Source organism: Typha latifolia, chromosome 3, assembly GCF_019914945.1.
Source record: "Typha latifolia isolate L0001 chromosome 3, TyphaL0001v2, whole genome shotgun sequence".
Classification (NCBI taxonomy): Eukaryota; Viridiplantae; Streptophyta; class Magnoliopsida; order Poales; family Typhaceae; genus Typha; species Typha latifolia.
This window is the reverse complement of record NC_133088.1, coordinates 9,738,523-9,761,588: the sequence shown is the minus strand read 5'-3', so window position 1 is coordinate 9,761,588 and position 23,066 is coordinate 9,738,523. Positions and strand designations below refer to the sequence as shown.

General features: G+C 39.8%; 1 protein-coding gene across 2 annotated transcripts; it reads right to left on the bottom strand.

The window, feature by feature from the left end:
* Positions 1-6,331: 6,331 nt before the first annotated feature.
* On the bottom strand, positions 6,332-13,844 carry LOC140785354 (DNA-directed RNA polymerase II subunit 4). Of its 2 annotated transcripts, XM_073133222.1 has the most exons (7): positions 13,556-13,844; positions 9,682-9,757; positions 8,681-8,789; positions 8,502-8,579; positions 7,426-7,459; positions 7,278-7,346; positions 6,332-6,600 (listed from the first exon to the last, which is right to left on the bottom strand). In XM_073133222.1, exons 2-7 carry the CDS (start codon positions 9,728-9,730, stop codon positions 6,523-6,525), a joined length of 417 nt encoding a protein of 138 aa, XP_072989323.1. In that variant the 5' UTR covers positions 9,731-9,757; positions 13,556-13,844; the 3' UTR covers positions 6,332-6,522. The 2 variants fall into 2 exon arrangements, with proteins under 2 accessions (XP_072989323.1, XP_072989324.1); XM_073133223.1 differs by lacking the exon at positions 9,682-9,757 and having other exon boundaries at positions 13,556-13,806.
* Positions 13,845-23,066: the final 9,222 nt, after the last annotated feature.

The window sequence follows — 23,066 nt, the reverse complement described above, 5'->3', positions numbered from 1 at the left end:
CCCTAGCTAGAGCAGTGGTCCTTCGGGCAAGCCCAAGGGTGGGGCTTCCCCTCAAACTGCAACCTATTCCTTAGATGCCACCTAGAGCACCACTGACCAAGGGGGAGGGTTCATGAGGAGTGATCCGCAGGAGACTCACCCCGATGGAGGTAGGCGACCGGAGGGCCAAGGCCCTTTGCTTCTATTATGATGAGCGGTTTATGCCCGGCCACAAATGTAAGAAGCAGCTCATGGCCATCATGCTCCTCAAGGAGAATAGGGAGGGCTAGGAGGTAGAAAGTTGGAATGGAGGAGAAGGAGATGTGGACTAGGTTCAAGGAAGAGGTTCTGGCTGAGTTGAGCCTACCTATTTGTTCGAGTGCATTCCACACCTTACGGATGGAAGGTCAGGTTAAATGGGTTCAGATCAAGATCGTAATCAACTTAGGCAGCTCACACAACTTCGTGGAGTCAAATTTGGCACATTGTCTTGGACTAGTGGTGAGCCTGATTGTTGGGTTTGATGTGGCTATAAGTGATGGAACGGTCTTACAAGCGAAGGCAAGTGTGAAGTGATCAAGATTCAAATCCAAGGCCCCTCTCACACTTAGGGAGGTAGACCTAGTACTAGGAGTCCATAGATGCAAAGACTCCGCTGAATCACTTTTGAGTTTTAAGCAATATAGATATAATTTGAGTCTAGGGGCAAGGTGGTTCGGCTTGAAGGCATGAACCAGAAAGCCCAAGCCAAATGCCAAGCTCTAAGAAGGCTTCCACGAACCAGTTATTCAAGGACTCAGTCGCATGTTGGTGTGCACATAGAAGAGCATGGTCAGGTTTGGACTAGACACATCAGACTACATCTAGTGGAGAAGGACTGATCTGAATACGGGAGGGAGGAGTTGAACTGCTTAGCGCTAGATAAGTGGATGCACCCTAACCACCCCAAGGTCAAACCAAATGGGAACGAAGCTACCGCACCACCCCAAGCCAAGGGAGCTACTTCTAGAACTCAAGTAGCACCGAATGGGCACATGTCAAACCCAAGCGCAAAGCGCATAGGCACGGCTAGGATAGGAACATGAGAGCAAGGGCTCAGGCTTGACTTCAACACAACCCAACCTAATTGAGGTAGGTGGAGAGGCTGTGGTGCTTTGGGAAGAGGGCAAGGTACTTTGGCTTGTAGGAGAAGAAATCCTCTTATAAAAAGGAATCCTCTCACTCATACATCAGTAGAAGAATAGAGAGATCGATGCTAGAGCTATTCCATTTTCCCAACTCATCTTACCAACTCGTACCTTGATAGTGGGTGAGTTAAGTCAGGCTAAGGATCCTCGGTTTTCATTGGGAAAGCGCCATGGCTGATAGTCCCCAAGGGCATTCCATTACTGGGGAGGATTAGAGAGGGACAAGCACTAGGGAATGAAGGCTTTTCCCAACTTGAGTTACCAATCACACCTATTAAAAGGTTGGTAGCTCAAGCTGGGAAGAACCCTAAGTCACCAGCATCGAGGACAATGAACAACAAGGAAGAGATCAAGAAGATCCATGCTCAAGCGACCGAGTGTCTCTCACAATTGGAATTATCAACCATGCCTGTGGAAAAGTTGGTAGTTCAAACTAGGATAAACAATCACTAGCCGGTGCTCAATTCGACTAACGTCGAGGAAGATGAGACAGAGACCAATAGTTTTCCTTTAGTAACACCTTGATGACAAGGTGAAGGAAGCATGGTGGCCTATTACGGTCTAACTAGGCCAAGCTAGAGTAAGGAGTGGGGAATGTTGGGTTCAAGCCTACAATTTTGATACAACTAGAGATGAATCAAGTTGTATCGGAAGACAGAGAATAGAATTTGCGCGTTCGAATGGGATCAAGCCTACGATTAGCCTCGGGCTTGTTCGAATGCGCCTGTTTGAATGCCTGCATGCGTTCACAAAGATAGAGAATGGAATTTGCGCTTTCGAATGGGATCGGGCGAGTTCGAACGCACCGTGATGAGAACCCTTAGTTTTTACGAATTTATTTTTATTGTTTGGGTCAAAAGGGTAGCATCTAAGTACTATGGAATGCACCCTAGTTGGGTTATGTTATGAATGTGATACACCTTGTTAGAGTCTTTTCTTATTGCATTAGCTATTTATTTTCATTAAAATAAAATTCTCATAGGTTGCATTCGAACACGAAAGGGGTCGTATTCGAACGCCTTTGTGAACGCTTGCATTAGGTTTGCAAAAATAGAGAACGCAAAATGTGCATTCAAATGCGGTCGGGCGCGTTCGAACACTTACATCGTGTTTGCACATACTGAGAATGCCTTTTGTGCATTCGAATGCGATCGGGCGCGTTTGAACACGATCGGTGGGATTCTACTAGGATTATAGTTAGTTATTATTATTAGAGCTTATTGGCTAGCCTCTATAAAGGTTTGGATGTCAGCCAAATTCATTATGCTGTTGAATTATAGATTTCTTACCTACTATCTTCTCTCTATTCTCTCTACCCTAATCTCCCTCCTCCCTTTTCACCAACCTACCACCTGTACCATTGGCAAGGTCTCATAACTTCTAATCTCCCTCGTCTGTCGAGTCCTCCCTCTTGTTTTGGATCTCGACCATTTCTTCCCTTTCGTCTTTATCCCTTAAACAACATCACCCATCCACCCTTATCTCTATTATCATCCATAACCCTAACTTCCATTCCACCTGTCACTACCACCTTCATCCGCATTATATTGTATTTTCATCCCAGTTACACTTTGAATCTGTCAAGGGCATACATACTACAAATGTAGATTAGGGAGATATGGATCGATTCTACTTAGTCTTGTAATTTTCTAACTACGGAAGAATATTTAGTGAATATTTTTTCTTGGTTACGCGGACTGCTTCCTATAATAAATTCAGATCTTAAGGGAATCATTCCGTAGCCTTTCATTAGTATCAGAGCCAGGCGAACCTCAGACCTCAATTAATGGTGAAACAATGAAGATGACATCAACAAGGAGACTAATAGAGAGCACACCGACAAGGAAAGGCTCAATCCACGATAACCCTAACCGTGAGGTCGATTCCCTTCGAGCGACCACGACAGGACCGAGTCAACTAACATCCATGGGTGTGAACATGGGTTTAGCGGATGAACTTAAGGGCATGTTCCAAACATTGCTGCATAGAGTTGGCGTAATGTAGAATGATCATAATGTTTAAAGGAATATGTCATGAACCGATCAGCTTCGTCATCTCCTCGACGAAGATCGGTGCCTCAAGAAGGACCAGTGGTGGGACCACATCAAACTGATACCCCACAGGTCCAGGTGCGATATGTGAGTGTCAATGATCCTCTTTTACCTATGCCTACATATCATCCCTCACCTCTGATACAAAACCCAAGACTAGTGGTGGTGGAACTCGAGAGGCATGCGACACCGGTGTGCTTTATCGATGAAGAGGATTGACTATTTGAGGATAAGGATGATCCCTTTGGAGATGGTGATGGTCGTGCTCGAGGATTTAGAGAAGGAGATCAACAAGCACAAAGGTTCAGACCTGAACCAAGGATCTTTCGCAAACCCGACAATGCTATTCGGGGGAGAACCACACGCTTGAACTTTCCAAAATTCCAAGGCGGTGATCTCACGGATTGGGTGTTTCAAGTTGAACAATACTTTGATTGTCAAAGGACAACGGAGGACGAAAAGGTCCAGATGGCAAGCTTTCACCTACAAGGAATGGCATTGCATTGGTATCGATTGATTATTCATGGTGGAGGATTTACCGGTTGGGCTGACTTTTGTAGAAGGATTACATGCAGATTTGGGACAGCGGCATATAAAGATTTTTGTGCCACATTAAGCAAGATGATTCAGAGGATGACCGTATTAGAGTACCAAGCAGAATTTGAAAGAGTTAGTAAACGTTGTGAGCTACCTTGGCCCGAACCGATATTGATGAGCACATTTATTTCAAGGCTGCGAGAAGAGATACAAGCGGATGTTCGTGCTATATGTCCAACCACTCTTGAGGAGGCCTTTGAGAAGGCCATAAGGATGGAGCAAAAGTATAAGGCTCTCAAGATGGCAGTGAAAAGGGCAACCGAGATGGGTGGTTTGCACCTAGAACGCCAACTGGAAATTCTGCGGGTTCAAAGATAGCGGCTGCTAGTATTAGAGGAGGCACAAGACTCCCCATTCGAACTCTCACACTTACCCAAGTGGAGGAGCGAAGAGCGAAAGGTCTTTGCTTTTGATGCGATGAACGTTTCACCCCTGGTCATCGGTGTTCCAAACGGATCAGGAGTGTTATTCTCATCGACGGTCTCGAGGAGGATGATGAGGTTATGGGTGATGGAGAGTGTTCAGATGAGGTCCATGAGGAGGCTGCGGAGGAAGATATCCAAGCTGAAATATCAATGCATGCATATTCGAGTACTTCCGCGTTGAGGACATTGTAGGTAGATGGACTCGTTAGAAAACATTGTGTGCATATCTTCATCGATTCGGAGAGTACACACAACTTTCTAGATGAAAGGTCAGTGAGGAGATTGGGCTTGGATGCTTAACCGACCACGGGGTTTGACAAACTATTGGAGACGGCAAGAAGCTTAAGGCGGAGAGCTTGTGTCGCTGGGTCGGTATACGAGTGCAAGGACATGACATCATTGTGGAATTGTATCTGTTGGCGCTGTGAGGAGCGGACATTGTCCTTGGCACTCGGTGGTTATAGAGTTTGGGACCTGTCACATTTAATTTTTAGAGCATGTGGATGAAATTTAAACGCTATTATCGTCAAGGATTGGTATCCCATTTCGATCATAGAGGAGCTGTTGGACGAGCTTGCAGGGGCGACCATATTTTGCAAGCTTGACTTGAGGGCTGGGTACCATCAAATTAGAGCACTCGGTGGATGTGCACAAAACTGCATTTTAGAATCAGGAGTTGGCATAGGAGCTGCATTAATGCAAGGAGGACATCCCATAGCCTTTCTTAGTAAGGCTCTATCACAAAAATCTCAGTAATTATCGACCTATGAGAGAGAGATATTGATAATTCTGTATGCGATGAGAAACTGGAGGCCTTATTTGATCGGTAGGCGATTCATTATCCGAACTAATCAAAGAAGCCTTCCATACTTTATGGGACTGCGTATACACACTCGACATAGCCAGAGATGGGGCACAAAATTGCTGGGTATGATTATGAAATCCAATATAAAAAGGGAACGAAAAATAGAGCGACGGATGCACTATTGCGCCCGTAACGGCTCTATCACAAAAATTTTAGTAATTATCGACCTATGAGAGAGATATTGACAATTCTGCAAGCGGTGATAAACTAGGGGCCTTATTTAATCGGTAGGTGATTCATTATCCGAACTAATCAAAGAAGCCTTCTATACTTTATAAGACAGCGTATACACATTCGACATAGCCAGAGATGGGGCACAAAATTGCTGGGGTATGATTATGAAATCCAATACAAGAAGGGAACGGAAAATAGAGCGACGGATGCACTATCGCGCCTGTAACAACCTAGAACTTAAAAAAGAAAATTTGTTAGCCGATCTCATGCCCATGCAAAAGGTGAGCTACTTGGGGGTGCCCCTGCCATGGCGCATCCCAGCGCCGCCGCCAAGCCCCCACCGCCTCTCTCTCTCACTCTAAATCTCTCTTTCTCTCTCTCTCTCTCTTCCCCCTACCGACGTCAGCCTGGAGTCGCCGCCGCCTCCACTGACGCGATGAGCCTCCTCCCTCCCTCCCTCCCTCCCTCCCTCACTCTCTCTCTCTCTCTCTCTCACACTCACTCGCTTGCACTCTTGGGCTCGGGTTCGCCAAAGCCGAGCCGCCGGCGAGAGGCCAGCCGCGGACTGGCCACCAGTGGGCTGGTGCCCTTCCTCTCTTCTTCCTCCCTTCCTTTCTTCCTCTCCTCTTCTTCTTCTTCCTTCTTTCTTCTTTCTCTTCTTTTTCTTTCTTTCTTCTTCTTCCATTCTCCTTCTCTTAACTCGTTCTGCTTCTGCAATAGTGTTGGGCTCGGCCCAGCACTGTAGCAAGCAGTGTTGAGCCCGGCTCAACACTGGTGACATTATTTTTATTATCTACTTTATTTTATGTTTGTTTATTTATTTAATTAGGTATTATTTTATTAATTAATGCAGATAAATTATTTAGACATTAATTATTTTAATAGTAATGTATATTCTTCAACATGATGATTATTAATTATAATTAGTATAATTAATGATTAACTAGGTTATAAACTATTATGCCTCAATATAGGTAATACTTATTTTTATTTAATTATATATTTATATTTCTATTAGATTAATAGATAGTGTTGTACATTATAATTATTAGATTTATGTACTGATATTCATAATATATATTGATACTTGTTTAGCAGAGATTGCTAAACACAAATAAAACTTACTGTGTATCACTGTCTGAAAATGCCTTCTACGGTACAGTTAGTCAATAACATGCAAGAGCTAAAAGTAGCCTTGAACATTTACAACCAGATGACTCATAATCTTTCGACTACATAATGAGCTACTCAAACTTCTTAATTAGAGAAAGGTCATGCAGCAGCTTCTCGATTTGGTCATCTTCATGAATTCGTCCTTTCGTCTGCCATAGAAAGCATTAAAAAAATCATCTAAAAGAACAGGTACTTCACAGCTAATATATCAATACTAGTGAACTCTAGTTGTTCTACAAGTAAAACCAGAAGAAAATTAATTGAAAAAGAATTGACATTAAAGATTGAAATCTAGAGGATAGTTTAACACTTTTAACAGATATTGAACTGCTTTTGCTCTACAATATTGACTATATGAAACTCTGTAGTACGATGAAGGATATTAAAGAGATGGTGTTGCAGAGCTAACGTATATAAGCTCTCAAGATTAGATAAAACATATATAAGCTCTCAAGATAAACAAGAACCTAGACTGGTCGTGGATTTAACATATATAAGCTCTCAAGATAAACAAAAACCTAGACTAAAATATAAGATCTCAAATAATGAGATGGGATTGAAACCAAAACACATATGGTTATCAAAATAATTCTTTTTGGTTCTATAGTGCTTTAATAATTTTTCAAAATCTAAAGAAAAAGCATGTAACACATCATACTACATAAACCCCTTAGTTTTCTCCACATTCTTGATCATTCGCAAAGTTTTAAATTCATCAAATTTGAGATAGCATCAATATTGGAAAGCCTATTATGTGAAGCAACCAAAAAGAGGAAAAAAAGCACTAAAGTCAGAGCTAGCAATGACTGCCTCATATCTTTATTACCTTGATCGATGGGACCATAGCAATAGCTTCCTCAACAGTTTCAGGACAAAGATTGCCAAGAACGCAGAGCTGCATTCCGTATAAATATCTGCAGTTAGTGCTATTTCAACTACATGAAATTTAATCAACAAATATACCACATCCATACCTCAAATTCAGCCAACTGATATCTGCTTAGGATTCTGATAATTGAATTAAGGGCTTAATTTCAAAGTCTAAGGTACTCAATTAACAATAGGGAGAAAAAGTCAAGCAACAATTCTATATCCATTCTAAAAGAGGTTCAAATTAATGATGGCCGTAACGGTGCATGCCGGCTACCAATCGACACGACACGTATTGCAGCATGTGCCATGTCGACGAAAGAAAATGCCAAAAACTAGAGGACGAGAAAGAGATATTAGGAGAGGGTGAGAAAGAGATAGAGAAGAAATACCGTCGGTCGCACCTCCGTCGTTGTCCAGCCCTAATCCTTGTTGTGCCCTAATCCTCCCACAAGGCTGCTTCCAATCCATACCTTTTTTTTTTTTGGAAAAATCTCGTTCTATCTTGGGTTCACTTAAGTTAGATCCTCTTACTGGATCTATATCAGTGAGGCGAACTTAAGACAAAAAATAAGAAAACGATCCACTTCAAATATCATATTCCTCACTAGATTGAGCTCCCCAAACCCTCTGATGGCACCAATCATTTCCTCCACCACCCACAATTCCATCTCCGCCCCTCGGCCACAACAAATAGCGTCCTTTGTCCCTTCGTCACTTCTGAATAGCCTCTACGGAGAGAAAGAGATAGAGAAGAAATACCATCAGTCGCACCTCCGCCGTTGTCCTACCCTAATCCACCCAAATCAACGGTCGAAGGCAAAAGGGAGGGGTGTTGTTGGCACCCCCACCCACACACACACATCGTGCTGGCCAAGTGCCGACACAATATCTGCCAGCTGATATGCCCTGTTGGTCGGCACAGCCATCATTAGTTTAAATTTTATGACTGAATTGGTTAGAAAGTATATTCATCAGTTTCAGTTAAAACTGGTTTAAACCAAGGTGAGAACCTGCAAAATTGCTAAATTTGACCATGAACAATGAGTTTGTACCTTGATTTTGAATCAGTTTATTGTTCATTTTCTGCTGAAACTTCAAAACAACATAGTCATTTTCCTAACATTACCCACAATACATATTCTGAAAATTTCTCTTAAACGTTGCAGTATAAGGATACTCTCTAACTTGCCTCACAGCATCAGGGTTCTTGTAGCGACTAAAGCGCTTGACATACTGCAGCGACTTCTCAAATACCCTGAAGAAGAGAAGATCCATTGAGGTCCCATTGTTGGAAGGTTCTGACATTGCAATGTCAATGAGAAAAGATGGCATGCATAAAATGACATCAGCACTTACTGAGATATTTGGTTTGCAGGATCATCGGACATCTGCTGAAGCTGCTCATACTTATGATCAAGGATAATTGCAACTTCAGAATTCATAAGACACTTAGCCTTCAGAAACTCTATAAAAGATAATGAACATCATCAATTGATAATAGACAACACCAATAGTTACAATAAGACACACACACACAAAAAAGGGCATCACACGTCAAATTATGGAAGCTAAAACTTGACAAGAACAAAAAAGAAAAGAGTGACTGGTGTAGTTTGCTATACTATTACTAGCAACAATTAAATCTGCATAGCTATTGTTTGTTACAAGCATTATAATGAATGGAAAATCATACAATGTCAGTGTAAAAATATGATGAACATTTTCAACATATTTTTAAGCTGTTCTCATAAAACGAAAAACCAAAAGTACGATCCAAATCTGAAAGACTTCTTTGGAAGCCTATTCAACCTCCTTGAATTACAACTGCTTAGTTTGTGGCATGACCATCTAGACACTCGGAGGCTCCAGAGGCTCTCTACAATTCTCTAATTTCTATAAGATAATTGGTTCTGCATTTTGTTTTCCAAGTTGATTTGGTCTAATAATTCGACACCATTATTACTCTAAGGTGGCACTCTCAAAAGAAACTCCAACATCGCACTCCTAAATTTGGCTAAATTGTTTCACCAAAGACATAACAGTAAAACTTAATGAAAACTATCAAGATTTCTAGTTTTGACATTCATTTTGGACTACAATAGGCTAAAATCATTATATTTCAGCCTAAAATATTCACTTTTTCTAGGGTTTAAAACCAAAAGCAACCGAAACATCAAACCATAGTTAAAAGCCACCAATAAAGATCCATAGCACTTATTCCCACTTCTTTGTTATCCTGATGAACAGAAAAACATTAATGAATACATCCCATCTAACTTTCAAGTATCAATCTTCATATCAAATCGAAAAAAAAAAAATCATGATATTTCCTTCAACCTAGTACTCAGAACAACTACCTTCCCCGATCTTGAGCTCTGCTGCATTCTCCTCCTCCTCTCCAGACATTCTTCAAGATAGCAAACAAAGTAAACTCTGCAAGAGAGTTGCAAAGTGATTGGTTCAATAATGTCTCAACCCAAGAAAATTTACAGCATGAAGTTGCAAAATTTAATCCTTGGAAACTCCTTCTTGAGCAAATTGGGTACAAAAAAAAGTTCCATGATTTCGAGAAAGCAGTTAATCATAAACATACCTGAAAAAACTTGTAGCAAAGTGGACTGGAAGTTGAAATTAGGGCTTCGATTGGAGAATAGCTTACGGATTAATCAAAGCAAATAGTACCCAAGCTCAGGGTGGTTACAAATAGACCAATGCAAACCCCAGATCGTGTTGGGTTTGGATTGGGTAGTGGGTAGTGTTTTTATAGATATATCCGCGTGTCTATAAGTTTTTCAAGTAGATAGGGTTTTTGGTTTCGATGATGAATAAGTAACAATTGAGGACTTGAGGTGAAGATAGGGTAGTGGGTAGTGGATCGGGGAGTGGGAGTGGGTTAGGGAAGGTGAAGGAGAGGATGCAGGAAGATTAGACGTGGAGGAGGGGAGGAGGTGTTGTAGAGGCTAGCGGCGAGAGGAGGGAGACGGTGAATAGGAAAATGAGAGGCGACTGATGTTTGATTTGTCAAACAATTAGATGGGAATAGGTACTAATAGATTTAGTTGTCTACATAACCAGGTTAATGGATATTCGATATCCGGATCCGGATCCGATTCAACTGACATAAAACTGTATCTGAATCTAAATTCGATCCTTTTTTTTTAACTTCTATTTGGATTTGGATTCGAATCCGATCCATATCTGATTTAACCCGGTCAGATCGCAAGTCAGGTCAGAGTTAATATGACCCATTTTCACCCCTACCATATGTGGGTTGGCCCATGGTTTAACGCTCCTACCTGGTAGAGGTGTCAAGCTTGACGAGCGGCTCGGGCTCGGCTCGACTGGAGCTCGAGTCCGGCTCAACCGGAGCCGCTGAAAGAGGCTCAAAATCAATATCGAGCCGAACCTGAGCTAAAGTCGGCTCGCTCAAGCTCGGCTCGATAGGCTTGGTATAAAACTAAGTTATAAAACCCTAATCCCAAAATCTAATATCCCAATCCCATATCCCCTCCCCGCTTCCTACTCCTTCGGTAGTGCCGACCCGTGCTCGTCCCCTCGAGCTGCCGCGACGTCTTCCTCCTCCTTCGGCAGTCGGCAGTTCAGAACTTCAACACCCGTGCTAGGCCAACCAAACCAGTGCAAAATTTCACGTCTTTTTATGTGTGAAGTGGTGCCTTAGGAACATTAAATAATGACGAGCAATTATTACACAGATACTTTTCTACCTCTTCTCCATTGCCTTAGAAACAAAAAAAATTCCTTTTGCTTCTGCATCTAGTGTTACTGGGGCTTCAACTATAGAAGAAAATTATCTCAAAACTATTTCATCAAGATACAACCGAAATGTGGTGAGAGAAATAATGGCAAAAATAATGATGATACATGAGTATCCTTTTAATATGGTTTAGCAAACATGGTCAACATTCTTCTGAACGTTCTTAATCCACATTATGAACAGATTTTTAGAAACACAATGAGAAGTGATGTCATGAAAGTATATGAATCTGCAAAAGAAGAAGTGAAATTGCTTTTGAAAGGAACTAATAGAATTAGTTTGACTTCAGATTTGTGGACCTCAAATCAAAATATTGGGTATATGTCTTTGACTACTCATTTTGTTCTAAGGGTTTAGCTTTGGATGTTGCAACTCGTTAGAATTCTACATATGTTATACTAGAGCATGCTTTTGTGTACAAAAAAGTTTTTAACAATATGCAACGAGAGATGCAAATTACAAATGGCTACCTTCAGAAGATGATTGGTTTAAAGCTGCAAAAGTCTATGAATTTCTGAAAAAAATTTATGATGTTACTCAAATTATATTGGAAAGTTCATATCCTACTGCAAATCTATTTTTGATTGATTTATAGAAAGTGAAAGAAGCTTTTAAATAAAGAACCTGAAAGTGAATTCTACTTTTTAAAGGATATGGCTATAGAAATGAGAAAGAAATTTGATAAATATTGAGAAGAATGTGATATATTGTTGGCAGTAGCAGCAGTATTAGATCCCCAATACAAAATGAAGCTTATTAACTTTTATTTTCCAAAAATATATTGCTTTACAGAAGCTCAAATAAACATGTAAAGGGTCCACAGAGTGTTGTATACTATTTTTGAATCATATGAACTTGAGAATACATCAGGTGAAAATAATGGAATGAATGATAAATCTCAACTTGATAAGAGTGATGACTTGATTGGTGCTAAAGGATCAGAAGGTCAAGCAAAGTTTAAAATTTTTTTGGAATCAACAAATGTAGTTGAACCTCTGAAATCTGAATCAGAAATATACTTAGAGGAGCAGACTACAAGTTTGATTGACAAGTTTGATGCTCTAGAATGGTGGAGACTAAACATGTTGAAATTTCCTATTCTTTCCAAGATGGCTCAAGATATCCTTTCAGTTCTTATTACCACTGTTGCATCTGAATTAGTTTTTAGCGCTGGCAGTAGGATTCTAAATGATTTTTGAAGCTCTTTGTCTTCAAAGACAGTAGAAGCTTTGATATGTGGAGAGAATTGGATTAGAGAATCATCAAAAAAACAAATCAGCTCATCTAAGGTATGTGTACTATACTTCTCATAATAAATTTTTCCCATTTTATGCTTTTATAAACTATTTCTAACTTCTTTTTTATAATCTTATTTTCTTTAGGTATCGGTGATGGAAAATGTGTTTGTAAATATTCCAAATGTAGTTTGATATTTAGGTATCATACATTGTATGTCTTTTCCATTTGTATAGCATTTTCATTTGCATAGATGATAGAAGAGGCAAGGATATATTAAAAATGTTTTGAATTGAGAGCAATGATGTTTAAGTTAATTAACAACTGAATTTTCTGAATTTTTCCATCATTGTTTGTTTATACTGGTTGCAATGATGTTTAACTTTGATAGTAAAAGAAGATGGTCCAATATCGACACTAGAACTACCCGAGATAATTCCAATTTTCATATTAGTTCAATTATTCTATGAATAAGTTGGATTACTATTAGTAATGGCAAGAAAAAGACCATGAAGCCCCAACACTACATTGATCTTTTCTCCTCCTCCTCTACTCTAGATCCAAAGCGAGGTGTAGGGCTCCCCCTCTCCGTTGGGAGCTCCAACTATTAGTCTCTTTCCTCCTGTTTGTTCCGACCACGGGGAGGCAGACTTTAGTGGGAGGGTGAGGCATTTGGTGGTTTGAGAGATTTGTGAGTGTTTGCTTTTTACTATCACATTCTTAGGCCATTGTGTCATTCAGTTTAGCAGGTCAATTAACTGGGTAGTGATTCTCCTCCATTTACTCCCTTATAATCTGGTATCTGTTGAGCTCATGATGGAGATGCTAGACTTTGAGCCCTTTTGCGTATATGTTAGCGCAAAAATACCTCACTTTTTGCTTTTATTATCATTTACACCCTCCTCTACTATATGGATATTTATTATTCGTCACGTTGATTTTACTTAAAATGCCTTAAAATCACAATGTTGTTAGTTTTATTAACTATCAGTTACTATATAGATGAGTAAAGATAACCATAGATGCAAAATAACTATATTTTTTTTAGGTTAAGGACCTTAATAGCATCCGAAATTACTCTAATAGCATCAATCAGCTCACTGCCTCACTGTGATCGAAACCCTTAAAAAATCTATCGAAACCCTAAATTCTAATATCACAGACAAAGGTGCAGGAGGAAGGGAGGAAGGTGCGTGAGGGAAGGAGATGAAGTAGGGTACCTCAGTCACCGGAGGGGGTTGCCGTCGCGAGGGGGAGTCGCTGCCGAAGGAGTCGTCGTTGCGAGAGGGAGCCGCTGTCGAGGGAGTCGCCGCGCGGAGGAGGGGAGGGGAGGAAGCTTTCGTCGCCGGTGCGTGAGGGAGGAGGGAGGAAGGAGGGAGGCCTTCGTCGCCGGCGCGTGAGGGAGGAAGGTGTGTTTTCGTCGCCGCCGCCGACGCGTGAGAGAGGGGTTTTTTAAGTCGCGCGCGAGAGAGAGAGGAACGGGGGAGCGATATCGGGTTAGTTATAATTAACGGGTCGGTTATTAACGGGTTCTAAATTAGTTTTATTTGCAGACCCGACCCGTTTAACCTAAATAATTCAAAAACGTATCTCCGCCGAATCAGATATTCAAAATTAATTATTTTAATTCGGATACTTCTTTAGTCTTATCGGATACGTATCGGGGCCATATCGGTATCCGATACATATTCGATACTGGTACGGAGGCCTAAACTAAGGTAAAAATAAATGGAGAACTAAATTTTAAAATCAAAGTGGGATATTTTAGGTGTTTTAATTTTTTATTTTCAAAAGTAATGGAATATTCTCTATTTTATTAACTGTTTTTACGATAAAATTAATTAGGGTATTTTTAGGCATTAAAAGCATATATATATATATAGATATATATATATATATATATATATATATATATATATTATAACTTAGTAGTTGGGTCTAACGCATGCTGAAAGTTATGAATTCTTTTCCAGCTATATACACATTGAAGTTGATATTTAGTAGATTTTATATCAAAGCACTATATTAGCATGGTTTGTAGTCTGTTTCTTATGAGGATTGACTCAATTGTCTAATCTATATATCGGGGAGAGCTAACCCTTTTGTCTTGCCTATAACCTATGAACTCATGATCAATAAAAAAATATAATAATAACAAAAGATAGTGTGTTTTAAATAAATTTTTTTTTGCTAATTTGATGTTTGTTCAAGAGTTGTAGTCCTATATCTATTAATTTGTGTGTGTATAGGCTTGCAAATGGACTTTTCCCTCTAGGAAAAAGAGAAAAGGACGATAGAGGATACCTCTTGCAAGTCGATAGAGGAGGACGACGCGGCGGCGGCGGCGGCTTGGAGAAGGAAGGTGAGGCGGAGCTTAGAAGACAAAGCAGCACCGTGGGTCCGTGGCAGCTTGACGAGGTGGCACAGCGGTAGCTCGAGGAGACGACTAGCACGGGTGCCGAAGTTTCGAACTATCGATTGTCGAAGGAGGAGGAAGAGGCCACGGCAGCTCGAGGGAACAATAACGGGTCGGCACTACCGAAGGAGTAGGAGGTGAGGAGGGGATGTGGGACTGGGATATTAGATTTGGGGATTAGAGTTTTATAACTTAGTTTTATACCGAGCCTATCGAGCCAAGCCTGAGCGAGCCGGCTTCAGCTCAGACTCAGCTCGATATTGATTTCGAGCCTCTTTCAGCGGCTCGGGCTCGGCTCAGCTCTAACCGAGCAGAGCCGGACTCGAGCTCTAGTCAAGCCGAGCCCGAGCTGCTCGTCAAGCTTGACACCCCTAATGTTCCCAGCTTTGCAATGCTGACTAAATTAAAATGGTTAAATATATTTTACCCCGTGTACTTATGCCCAAAATGACTTTACCCTCCATGTACTTTAAAAAGTCTCAAATCAGTTCCTATACTTATGATTAAAGTAAGATCATTAGCTTTTCCATCTAAATTAATGGAGTGCGCCTAAAAAATTTCAAAAATTAAATGGAGGGCTGAATTCCTCCATTTTTAATTTTTGTGGACAAAAATGCCCTTCTCCTTATATATAAGTATTTCATTCCCTTCAAAAAATACCTACATAGTTTCTTCTCTTACTTTCTAGATTGTGCCAAATATATAATAAATTTTATTAAACCTTAGTTTTTATAAAGTTTAATAGTTATATCACATCTAGAAACAAGACAAATATGGATAAAAAAAATCATATCAAAAACCCATCTATTTTGTCTAATAAATACGAAGGGGCATTTTGGTCATTTGAGCGCGTTCCATTAACTTTGACAGAAAAACTGACGGTTTCACTTTAGTCGTAAGTGTAGAGATTAATTTGAGACTTTTGAAGTACAGAGAGGGGGGATAAAATGTATTTAACTCAAATCAAAATCTAGTCTTTTCCTTAATGTTCCCAGCTTTTCAATCCTGATTAAATTAGCTTACCTCCTGCACCTTATGTCGTGCACATCAAAGAAGGGATTCTTTTTAACTCTCTAAACAAAAGAATAAAGTGATTACAAGATATAGAAATAAAATGCCATATCAAGCAAGAAATAATACGTAGCAACTCAGTACGAAGATACATGGTTTTTTTTCTTTTGAGTTTTTTTTACCAAAAACATTGCTACATGAAAAAAAAATTGTGCAAAACTACAATATTGTTCAAACTTATTCTAAAACTATTACAACTTTTGCTTGCTCGTGATATGGTCTGGGCCTAATCGATGCTCACAAAAGAGATTGAATTTGCTAGGTCAAACCTATTTATCATGATATTAGTTGTTTACTATTTTTAGAGAACTTTTAGCATTAGGCTTGTATCATCGAAGACCCGGCCAACGGCTTTTGGACAACGGAACACAAGAACAGCCTTCGTCAAGGCGTTTGAATGCCCATCCAACAATGTTCGAACGCCATAACATCAAGGTGTTCGAACGCCTCAATTCGATAGCAGTCTTCGCTGAAACACTCGAACACTCGTCCAACGGTGTTCAAACACCCCAATCCAAGAGCAGCCTTCGACAAACGGCGTTCGAAAATTATCTAGTGGCATTCAAACACCCCAATCCAAGAGCAGCCTTCGACAAACAACGTTCAAAAATCGTCTAGTGGCGTTCGAACACCCAAACCCGAGAGTGCAACTTGCCCAACGACGTTCTAACACTGATGGCGTTCGAACTTGTGTTAGGGTTAATTTGAATGTCTTTTAATTTCTAGCTAGCATCTAAATATGTGGAAGACAGTTATTTTGGGATTATTAAAGAATACTGATATTTTCGACCTTCTTCTACCTCCTTCTCATCTCTCCCAATCTTCTTCTTCGATCCAAGGCTGGTGCCATTCTTTTCTTTCTCGATTGTAGATCCCTCTAGTCCAGTAGGATTGGCTATCTTCTCCCCCTTCCCTCAAACCCTAGCCACCGACTAGTTCCTCCCGCTTTATCCATTGATCCCCTTTCTTCTTCAAGGCCGACTATCTTCTCTCCCTTTTTTCTTACTAAATCACAGATCTACCCCACACCATCATCATATCCATTATCCCTTCTGCTTCTATCATTAAGATCTTATCATTTCCATCGCTTCCACTATCAAACCACCCACCACCAATCATCACAAATAAACTCCCTTAGTCTAGTCCATATCAATTGGTATCAGAGCCACCATTTATCAGATCGCCGTGCCGACAACCAAATCCATGTCTAACCACTCACATGAAGGCACTTCAACAGAGGCCGAAGTAGTAGCTATGAAAAGTAATGAACCAATCTAGAACCCACTGGCGGCAACCACCTACAAAGCAGGGTTTGCTGAGTTGGTTTAAATGATGGGCTCAATGCAAGTTTCATTCTTGGAGTTCTAGAAATCCATGCAAGCATCGATAAGGACATCGGCTCAAGCCATTTTCAGAGGTCGACGACAACTAATGGGAGTGGAGAACAACTTCGTCCAATGACCCCTCCGTCTCCGCCGCCACCAATATATTCTATCGATCCGAATGCTAATGGAGAAAGTGGCTTGGACCCTTGATTGTGGAGTCATCTCCTACCAACGCCAACACTGAAAGGATTCGACGCACCACCCGTGCCATCCGTTTGGGAACATCAATGATGAAATTTTTTGAAGAAATGAATCTTTGGGCAGGTGTGGAGGAACCAACTCCTAGACGGCCTCCCCTTAGGGCTGCTAGAGAAGATTTCACGGGGCAAAGAATCTCAATATGAAGAGCAGCAAAACAGAATACACCTTGTAACGGTATGCCTAAATTTTTTGAAATTCAGCGAAGGTGATCCACTCGACTGGATCTACCTCGCCAAGCAATTCTTCCAATACTAGCGTACCCCAGAGGATCAAAGGTCCTATTAGCTCGAGCCCGACCATTTTAGACGTGAGATGATTTTGCAAGAGCCCTCTACATGTGATTCAATCCTTCATATTACGAGGACTTCCAAGCTATGCTTACCAAGCTGACCCAGAGGCCTACAGTGAGGGCCTATCAAGAAGAATTCGAGCGCATTCGCAATTGAGTCCAAGGCTAGTTAGATTCGGTATTAAAGAGCACCTACATTAGCAATCTTCCACGGGATGTACAAGCCAAAGTGAAGGTAGCCAGGACGGCGACACTTTCTGAGGCTTTCTCTACCACCCAAATGATGGAGGAGAAGCTCTGAGAGTTGAGGATGACATCGAAGATCCACTGGACCTATAATGCCCCCATCCCGGCACGGACACATGCATGTCCATGCACCAACTCGACACACACGATGCACATGACAAGATGGGCGAGGCCCGTCATGCACAGATACACATATACTCGATATAATCCATCTCAGAGATAAATCATATTATCAATCAAATAAACCAGTTAACATATGAATATCTAAGTCCATAATAATATACACTAGATCACTACATAATCTGGTAGGACCCACATAGGCCACAATAAACTATTACCGTCCAACCTGTATAACATTTTCTATTATACAAAACACAATATAATATAGTGGGACACAAAAATATGCAATATCGTACAACTCAATATCTATATAAACTATCTTCTATACCATCTTGCATCTATAGTTCACCTCATCTTTGCTCTAAAATATCTTATTAGAATATCTCAAATCGCTATCACATATCACATATTTGGGGAGAGAGAGACTTAGAAAAGAAATAAAGAGAGTCATGAATTAAAGGCTTAGTGAATAGACCTTAACCCGAATTAGTGATGCCAAATAAAGAGTAAATCATGTACATACTAGATAATACGAATCGAAAAGTAATATCATGTTATGAATGAGTATATAGATATATCCTCAATAATATATAAATGTATGATAGATATCATGCCATAACTAATCAACTATATAACTCTCGACAATGTATAAATAAATTTTTAATCATACCATCAACATAACTCTCTCAAATATGACACCTATGATGCATGCCGACCATGTCCATGCTATGATACCAAATGCAACAATATATGATACATAATAACCTCTTGATAATCAAGTATATCAGATAATAATAAAATCATATGCATTTCTCAATATCTTAGTCATTAATATCGACTCTAAATAATATCATTATACTAGACCACCTTGCACGGTCAACACTCGGTACATAATCTCATCATCATGGCTGAAGGCTCAAAGCATACTATGCTATGTGCAAAGAGTATTTCAATCATAATCATACTCTACCATCTGCCAAGGGTATCAATATTCATCCAGACCGGGCACCCTTCTAGCTGATAGAAATCACGTGATAATAATTCGCCACATATGCCCTAGCGAACGGTATGTATCCGAATGTCTGGTACATACACAGATTAACGACTTTGAATGTAAAGCCACAGGATCACAAATATATCGAACAATTAATCATCCACCAAGCATGTCCTAACCCTTGCGCCCAATCGGGTATCCTCACGAATTTAGGTGGTAAGGAAGTCAAAAGAAATATATGATGTGATACAATCTCTAATCATACATCTATCACATGCATATTCATGCTAGTCTATGACATGTATATTTATGCTAGAGATTATCTCGACATAAAATCATAACAATATAGTCATCTCCAATCATCTCTATATATCAATAGTATATTCATATCTAAATTCAATATAATTCGAATGAATGATAAAATATGCTCTACTGAAATCATCTCTATATAGGATCGTATAATCATGCTAGAAGCCAAAGCAGAATGCGTATACATATAAGTATGATATATCCTAATATAGGAAAGCTTTCTGGGAGATAAGACACCATCTGATTAGAAGACTCGACACAAGTATCTCTCACGTCCATCAACCAAGCGTCCACTCATTGCTAGCAAAGTCCACGGGGTCTCAACTAAAGGGTTCGGGGTATGATATTTAGGTAATACAAAGTTAGTCTTTTATCCGATTATAATCCGTTCGAGTAAAATATGACAATTTATTAAGTTTAAAATTAATTAGGCTCGTATGATAAATTTAATTATGATAATATTAATATGTTATTATTATAATTTATATTTATTTGATAAGAATCTTACTTTCCTACTTATAGGGTATTATAGGGTAAGTATATAATAATTTATCTCTTTTTGTATACAACAAACAACGGCCATATATATATATATATATGATTTAGAAAAATATAATTATAAACATAGTCTTATTAAAAATTATTTGTGATTCTTACTCTTGCTTAATTCATCATTAACTATATGTAAAATAGTAGTTATCCAATTATATAAAAATAATATGTAAGTTTAATATTTTATAAAAAAAATAGTAGACAATAATAAGATGCTAAAAATAATTATATAAACATGAATATAAATTTTTTACCAATATGACTATATGCATTAATCTAATAATAATGCCTAAACTATAGATACATTTATATATAATTATTTATAATTATATTTAATCAATTATTATACTAATTATACTTAGCTAATAATTATACTAGTGAGTGTAAATTATCAAACAATTAACTATCTTAAAAAAACTAATTTACCTTAACTTTAGAAAATAAATTCCATAATTAATATAATTAAAAAAAGGGAGCAACCCCTTTGCTATAGTGCCAGACTCGGCCCAGCACTGTTGCAAAAAGAGGAGGAGGACCCGAGGAAGAAGAAGAAGAAGAAGAAGAAAGGAAGAAGAAGAAAGAAAGAAAGAAAGAAGGAAAGAAAGAAAGACTAAAAGAAAGAGAAAAAGAGAGAATAAGGAGAAGGGAAGGAAAGGGAGGGGGTGCAGACCTGGGCCGGTGAGGAGGGTACCGGCTATTGCTGGCCAGCTAGCGGGGCTCCAACGAGCTCGAGCCAAGTGAGAGTGAGAGAGAGAGAGAGAGAGAAAGAAAGAGAGAGAGAGGAGGAGGAGGAAAAAACTCACCAGCGCTTGGTGGAGGTGGCGGCGGTGGGTTTCAAGGACGGCAACGACATATCCGCGAGAGAGAGAGGAAGGGAGAGAGTAAGAGAGAGAAAGAATGAGATAGAGAGGGCGAAAGAGAGAGGAATTTAAAGAGATGCGGTGGGGAGGGGATTCTGTGGCGGTGACAGTGACGGTGACAGTGGCTGCGGGACCCACCGTGCCCAGCTAGCCCAGCCGAGTTGGTCAGCCTAGCGGCTTGGTGCGTGCGTCCAAGGCCTACCACAACAAGTGAGAAAATTTTCTCACCTGCTAGGCTTGGCTTGGGCACGAGGCCAGCCATAATGTGGTCGATCGCGTCATGCCCAAAATACTATTTTTTAACGACTAGGTTGTTACAAGACCGCAGCAGACATGAGGTCCCAACCTCAACCACCCGCAGCCATCGACAACAATTTTGATATGTCGGGCGCTATTGAGTATTAATTTTAGTAGAAACCAGTTGCTGACCCTATTGAACTAAGGGGATTTCGGCCCTTAATGCCCTCAACAAGCAACAATAATAGGAGACTTACCTCTGCCCAAGTAGATGAGGGCATTCCAAGGGATTATGCATCTATTATGCCGAGCAGTACATGCAGGGGCATAAATGCGCAAAGATTTCAATAACAATTATGTTGCTAGAAGAGGTGGATGAAGAAGATGATGAAGGACCAGCGAAATGTGGGATTTGGCATCAAATGCGCCATCTTGCAGTTGATGGTAGGATGCCTAAGCCACCCTGGATAGTGAGGGACACGCTGGAGTTGCAACGACCACTGGTAGCTCCACCCGAGGCCATGGAGGATTGTTTTTTGACTTACTCACTTTGAGGATAAAATAAACGAAAGTGTGGTGAATTGATGTGATTCAGACCTAATTAGGTCACCTCACTGAGGGAGATTGGATTCGTTGGGTCGACCATGCTTATCGTAGTATTAGTTGTTTATTGTTTTTAGAGAACTTCGGCATCCAGGCTTGTATGGTCAAATACCCGGCCAACGTCGTTCAAACGATGCAACATAAGAGCAGCCTTTGTCAAGGCATTTGAATGCCCAGCCCAGCCAACGACATTCAAACGTCTGAACCCGAGAGTGTAGCCCATCCAACGGCCACCCGACCAATAGCGTTCGAACGCCCGACGCTAATATCATTTTGTGTTAGAGTTAATTTGAATGTTTTTGAATTTTTGGCTAGCTTTTAAATATATGGAAGACAACTATTTTGGGATTATTAAAAAATATTAATATTTTCTACCTTCTACCTTTGGCCTCCTTCTCATCTCTCCCAATCTTCCCCTTCGATCCAAGGCCATGCCATCAAGCCGATGCCATTCCTTTCCTTCTCGATTGTCGATCTCCCTAGTCCAATAGGGTTGGCCATCTCTCCCCCGTCCCTCAAACCCTAGCCGTCATCAACTAGCTCCTCCCTGCTCATGTGTCGATCCATCTTCTTCTTTAGTGCCGATCATCTTCTCCCCTTCTTCCTTTTTAAATCACAGATCTACCTCACACTATCATCATCTTCATTATTACTTCTATTTCCATCATTTAGATCTCATCATTTCCATTGCTTTCGTTATCGAACCACCCACCACCACCATCACAAATAAACTCACCTTAGCCAATCGATATCATAGTGCCACGTGAAAAATCATTGTCTAAGATAATAATTCTTAATAAATTTGTCAATATGCTAATATAATAGAAAACTTTCATTTTTTGTAAATAAATTATTTTCACGAAAAATAATTTATAGATAAACCTAATTATCTCCTATTTACGAAATTATCTAATAAATATTTTTTATAATATAAATCATTTTTCTGGAGAGCAATTTATTTATAGAAAATGATGACTTTCCATTATATCAAAAAATTAATAGTTTATTTATTAAAAAAAGGTTCTTTTTCCCGTTCCACCGAAGAAGGAACGCACTCTAACCACCTGCAACTCAGTTCAGCAAGAGCAAATTGACTGCCATTTACTTCATTCTGTAGGAACTCTAAGCAATCGTTTGGCTACGTGCTCGGAAAACTACATCCGCAGGTGCAATATAAAAACTACTTTGTCTATGGATCCCAAAAAAATCCTGTCCTCGAGCTAAGATGGCTCACATACAAGTTTAAAATCCATTTCAATTACGTGGATGCCAAAATACATAACCTCAACCTTTTTAACAGAGAAAAAACAGAGAATATATATAAAAAAATTTATTTACATTGATTTCTTATTTAACGCTATAAATGTTGCATCTTAAAACACAGCCAAATTGTCAATAAATAGGTAGTCATATTCATTATTAACCAGAAACAGGAATAAAGAAAAATA

Excerpts from the sequence above, each read along its gene's own strand:
- LOC140785354 (XM_073133222.1), bottom strand. The coding sequence starts at position 9,730 with ATGTCTGGAGAGGAGGAGGAGAATGCAGCAGAGCTCAAGATCGGGGAA. Across the intron at positions 8,580-8,680 it reads CCTGCAAACCAAATATCTCA|GGTATTTGAGAAGTCGCTGC; the intron begins GTAAGTGCTGAT and ends TCTCTTCTTCAG. Across the intron at positions 7,347-7,425 it reads ATCAGTTGGCTGAATTTGAG|CTCTGCGTTCTTGGCAATCT; the intron begins GTATGGATGTGG and ends TACGGAATGCAG.